The 6,000-nt window shown below is 48.7% G+C and overlaps 1 protein-coding gene across 3 annotated transcripts in view; it reads left to right on the forward strand.

Annotated features, from left to right (window-relative positions):
- Positions 1-6,000, forward strand: part of rasgrf2a (Ras protein-specific guanine nucleotide-releasing factor 2a) — a 46,799-nt gene that overhangs the window by 22,252 nt on the left and 18,547 nt on the right. For all 3 annotated transcript variants that reach the window (XR_016149472.1, XM_039678054.2, XM_039678055.2), the window contains exons 13-14: positions 4,114-4,196; positions 5,097-5,345. Coding sequence is in view for 2 of the 3 variants with exons in the window: in XM_039678054.2 (XP_039533988.2) it covers positions 4,114-4,196; positions 5,097-5,345 (332 nt within the window). In the remaining variant the exon portion in view is untranslated. The remainder of the gene's footprint in view (positions 1-4,113; positions 4,197-5,096; positions 5,346-6,000) is intronic.

A 6,000-nucleotide genomic window follows, 5' to 3' on the forward strand; every position in this document is an offset into this window, starting at 1 on the left:
ATAGACACACTAACAGGATGAGACACAGGTGAATGCAATCAGTGAATGAGGTACAGGTGAATGTGATCAGTGATGAGTCCGGGCAGTGAGTTCTGGGAAATGTAGTTGTGAGGGAAACATGAACATCTGGTGTGGAGTGCCCTCTGGTGACTCTCAAGGGCACTCCACCTGGTGACCGTTACATAGCCCCCCCCCCAAAGAGCGGCTTCCAGACGCTCCAAAAACAGTTCAGGAGGGAGGTGGAGCGGAGGCGGATCCGGGGGAGGGATGGAGGGCCAGGCCTGTGGAGCAGAATAGGGCCTGGAGACTAGGACGGAAGACCAGGGTGGAGCGGGCTGTGCAGGCGGCCAGGGCGGAGCAGGCCGTGCAGGCGGCCAGGGCGGAGCAAGATGTGCAGGCGGCCAGGGCGGAGCAGGCTGTGCGGGCGGCCAAAGCGGTGGAGACCCCTCGGGCGGCCACGGCGGTGAAGACCCCTCGGGCGGCCACGGCGGCGAAGACCCCTCGGGCGGCCACGGCGGCGAAGACCGCGGCGAAGACCCCTCGGGCGGCCACGGCGGCGAAGACCACTCGGGCGGCCACGGCGGCGATGCCCTCTCAGGACCAGACACCGGCTCAGGAACAGACACTACATCAGAAATGGTCACAAGGATAGACACAGACACAGAAACAAACACTGGATCGGGGGCAGACACTGGATCGGCCATCTTTTCCGGAGACACTGGATCGGCCATCTTGTCCGGAGACACTGGATCGGCCATCTTGTCCGGAGACACTGGATCGGCCATCTTGTCCGGAGACACTGGATCGGCCATCTTGTCCGGAGACACTGGATCGGCCGTCTTGTCCGGAGACACTGGCTTGGAGGCGGCCATCTTGTCCGGAGACACTGGCTTGGAGGCGGCCATCTTGTCTTTAGACACTGGCTTGGCAGAAGTGACGTGAAGCGTCTCTGGCTCGGCAGAAGTGACGTGGAGCGTCTCCGGCTCGGCAGAAGTGACGTGGAGCGTCTCTGGCTCGGCAGAAGTGACGTGGAGCGTCTCTGGCTCGGCAGAAGTGACGTGGAGCGTCTCTGGCTCGGCAGAAGTGACGTGAACAATCTCTGAATTTGCAGAAGTACATTGAAGAGTCTCTGAGTCGGCCATCTTGTCCGTAGACACTGGCTCGGAGGCGGCCATCTTGTGCATAGACACTGGCTCGGCAGAAGGAACGTGAACAGTCTCTGAAACGGCCAACTTGTCCATAGACACTGGCTCGGCAGAAGTGACGTGAAGCGTCTCTGTCTCGGCAGAAGTGACGTGAACAGGCTCAGACTCGGCAGGGCTGACATGGAACTCTGGCTGGGCTTTCTCGGCGGGACGAGACTCTGGCTGGGCTGTCTCGGCGGGACGAGACTCTGGCTGGGCTGTCTCGGCGGGACGAGACTCTGGCTGGGCTGTCTCGGCGGGACGAGACTCTGGCTGGCCTGTCTCGGCGGGACGAGACTCTGGCTGGGCTGTCTCGGCGGGACGAGACTCTGGCTGGGCTGTCTCGGCGGGACGAGACTCTGGCTGGGCTGTCTCGGCGGGACGAGACTCTGGCTGGGCTGTCTCGGCGGGACGAGACTCTGGCTGGGCTGTCTCGGCGGGACGAGACTCTGGCTGGGCTGTCTCGGCGGGACGAGACTCTGGCTGGCCTGTCTCGGCGGGACGAGACTCTGGCTGGGCTGTCTCGGCGGGACGAGACTCTGGCTGGGCTGTCTCGGCGGGACGAGACTCTGGCTGGGCTGTCTCGGCGGGACGAGACTCTGGCTGGGCTGTCTCGGCGGGACGAGACTCTGGCTGGGCTGTCTCGGCGGGACGAGACTCTGGCTGGGCTGTCTCGGCGGGACGAGACTCTGGCTGGGCTGTCTCGGCGGGACGAGACTCTGGCTGGGCTGTCTCGGCGGGACGAGACTCTGGCTGGCCTGTCTCGGCGGGACGAGACTCTGGCTGGGCTGTCTCGGCGGGACGAGACTCTGGCTGGGCTGTCTCGGCGGGACGAGACTCTGGCTGGGCTGTCTCGGCGGGACGAGACTCTGGCTGGGCTGTCTCGGCGGGACGAGACTCTGGCTGGGCTGTCTCGGCGGGACGAGACTCTGGCTGGGCTGTCTCGGCGGGACGAGACTCTGGCTGGCCTGTCTCGGCGGGACGAGACTCTGGCTGGGCTGTCTCGGCGGGACGAGACTCTGGCTGGGCTGTCTCGGCGGGACGAGACTCTGGCTGGGCTGTCTCGGCGGGACGAGACTCTGGCTGGGCTGTCTCGGCGGGACGAGACTCTGGCTGGGCTGTCTCGGCGGGACGAGACTCTGGCTGGGCTGTCTCGGCGGGACGAGACTCTGGCTGGGCTGTCTCGGCGGGACGAGACTCTGGCTGGGCTGTCTCGGCGGGACGAGACTCTGGTTTGACGGTCTCTGGCTGTACGGTCTCTGGCTGGAAGGTGAGCGGGGGCTCGGCAGGGCTGACGGTGAGCGGGGGCTCGGCAGGGCTGACGGTGAGCGCGGGCTCGGCAGGGCTGACTGTGAGCGCGGGCTGTGGAAGCTCTGCTGAGACGTGACGAGGCTCTGGAAGCTCTGCTGAGACGTGATGAGGCTTTGGAATGAAACTCTCTTCACAAACGGAGACCGCCTCTCTCCAGTTCAGACCCGAGAGATTGGGGAGCTCCCTCGGGTTGACCTCCTTAGCCCCTAGCTGGTAACACAGCTTAATAGCCTCATCACCGAGAGAGCAGGAGGCAGCGAGAGGAACAAACCCCCAGGTATACTGGAACAGATCACGGCTATCCAGGGCCAAGGCCGCGATCTGACCAGCAAACTCCCGGATTTGTGCTGCTGGATTCATTTGTTGGTCGGTTGTTGCTGGATCTCGGTGTGGCGAAGTCTTCTGTTACAAACTGCTCTGAGGCTTGTAAATGAAGATCCAAATGCAGCTTTATTTAAGATTAGTCGTACAGGCAGGTTCAACAATTAGCAGACAGGACAATGGAGGAAACACAGTGGGAATCCGGGAAACAGGCAGAGGTCAGGGCAGGCAGCAATAATCAAAATCCAAAAAACAATCCAAAGTCAAAAACCAGAAACCAAACACGGAAAAACGCTCAGAAATGCAGTGTAACACTTAAACAAGACTTCGCAAACACTGAATGTGAACACAAGGTATATATAGACACACTAACAGGATGAGACACAGGTGAATGCAATCAGTGAATGAGGTACAGGTGAATGTGATCAGTGATGAGTCCGGGCAGTGAGTTCTGGGAAATGTAGTTGTGAGGGAAACATGAACATCTGGTGTGGAGTGCCCTCTGGTGACTCTCAAGGGCACTCCACCTGGTGACCGTTACAATTTTTCCACTACAGTGGTACTAATTGAATTTGTCATTAAAAAGTTATAATGGCTTCATGACAGCCAATGTCAAAACCAACCACAATTAATGACTTAATTGTAATCAAAATATCAAATGTCAGACTTCTCTCTGGTGATGTATGCAGGATTTCTCCAATCATTTAGTGTGTTTAAACTCTGCCCCTGCAAGCTTTCTTTCTTCTGCCACGCCCACATCTCAACATCCAATCAGCAACTGATGCGCAGAGCCATGCAACCCCACCCTACATTTATCTTTTTTTTTAATAATCCGCTACATTCAGATGTATGTCACAATATATGGAAGAAAATATCTGTTGCTTCCTCCATTTCATGATGACTTTAACACTCCTTTTTTAGACCTTTCACAATATGTACATCTATAGAACAAGCTTCAAGAATATTACAACTCATAAGAATCATACAGAGTATACAGATAATACAGAGATTCAGTCAAACCCAGTTTACACACAGCTGTGTGTTGTTTTCTAGAAAGCAACGCAAGTGAGAAGTTTCGGTTATATTTGCATTGACACAAATAGTTTCACTGACTTGACAGTTTTTGCATAGTATATTTATCAAGAGCTGTCTGTTATACACTTTGCCCTGTAGACATGAACCAGTATACACATTTGGGTTAATTTATTTGTCTACAATTTTATATGTTTCAGATGAACTGTTTAATTAAAAATAGTTTGAAAAGGTAAAATGTGTCATTTATTTGATTTCTACACAGTGCATTGACAACATTCGCTGCAATGGCCTGATGACCAGCGTGTTTGAGGACAACTCTAAAGTCACCGTGCCTCACATGATCAAGTAAAACACAATCAGTCCAGTGTTATTTTAGTACATTTATATTTTACGTGTATTCATTTAGCAGTATTATTTATGATATATTACTATTGCATTTATTCATATTCTTAATTAGCTATTAGTTTTATATTTTCAGTTTTCATTTTAATTTGATTTCAATGGAAGCTTGTTTCCGCCACTGAATAAAAAAATGTTTATCGCACAATTCTGACTTTATATCTTGCAATTGTGAGAAAAAAAGTCAGAATTGTGAGATGAAAAGTCGCAATTACCTTTTTTATTTTTCAGAATTGCGAGATATAAAGTCAGAATTGCGTGATATAAAGTCAGAATTACGTGATATAAAGTCAGAATTGCGTGATATAAAGTCAGAATTACGTGATATAAAGTATGCATTTCTGACTTTTTAACACACAATTGCGACTTTATATCACACAATTCTGACTTTATATCACACAATTCTGACTTTATATCACACAATTCTGACTTTATATCTCGCAATTCTGACTTTATATCTCGCAATTCTGACTTAATATCTCGCAATTGTGAGAAAAAAAGTCAGAATTGTGAGATAAAAAGTCGCAATTATCTTTTTTATTTTTCATTCTGTGGCGGAAACAAGCTTCATTTTATTTATTTATTTATTTATTAGATTTCAGATAGATAGATAGATAGATAGATAGATAGATAGATAGATAGATAGATAGATAGATAGATAGATAGATAGATAGATAGATAGATAGATAGATAGATAGATAGATAGATAGATAGATAGATAGATATGGTATTTCTAGAGGGCAAGATCCTCCAATAGTGTCAGTTTAAGTTGAAAACAAAACTTGATTCGTTTGTTCTTTCGCCACTTTACACTAAATGTGCGCACCCGTAATCTGTGATCGGCAGGTCTGATGCCCGACTGCACAAAGACGACGTGGACATCTGCTTCAGCAAGACGCTGAACTCCTGCAAGGTTCCTCAGATCCGTTACGCCAGCGTGGAGAGACTCCTGGAAAGACTGACCGACCTGCGCTTTCTGTCCATCGACTTCCTCAACACCTTCCTCCACACCTACCGAATCTTCACCACCGCTGCTGTGGTGATGGACAAACTGGCCGACATATACAAGAAGCCCTTCACCTCCATACCGGTCAGGTTAGAGTTCCTGTCACTCAGTTTAAATGTGATCTGCAATGCAAAGGAGATGCAAAAACGATTCATTTCGCTCGTTCTCTCATTCAAAACATGTCCTTCATCCTTGTCTGAATGCCAATCATTATTGTGATGATTGTAATAACCTTAATTTGAAGTTCATTTTTATTGTGTACATTACCCTTCAAAAGAATCACGGATTTTTTTTTAAAGAAATTGGTACTTTTATTCATAAATGTATAATTTAGCTAGTTTAGTTATTTATAATGTTTTCTAATAATAATAATGATCAAATGATTACCATTTCTTTTTCAAACTGGAGTAATGGCTGCTGAATATGGAGCTTTGGCATAACAGAAAAAATAAAAAAAAAATGATTTCTATCGTAATTCAGAAAACAGTCATTTTAAATTGTAATAATATTTCATTAAACTACGTTTATTATAAATATAAAATTATCAAATAAATGGAGCCTGGCTGAAAAATGTACTGATCAAAAATTTGTGAACGATTTTTAATTAATTGAATATTAGGGCTGCAACTAAGAATTATTTTAAATAATAATTAATCTTTTCTCTTAATTGTTTAATCAGTTTTCAATTAGCTACAAATACAAATTTGATTTAGAAAAAAAAAAACTATTATTCAATGATATGCC

The sequence above is a fragment of the Pimephales promelas genome, chromosome 23, assembly GCF_988280905.1.
Source record: "Pimephales promelas chromosome 23, fPimPro1.hap1.1, whole genome shotgun sequence".
NCBI lineage: Eukaryota > Metazoa > Chordata > Actinopteri > Cypriniformes > Leuciscidae > Pimephales > Pimephales promelas.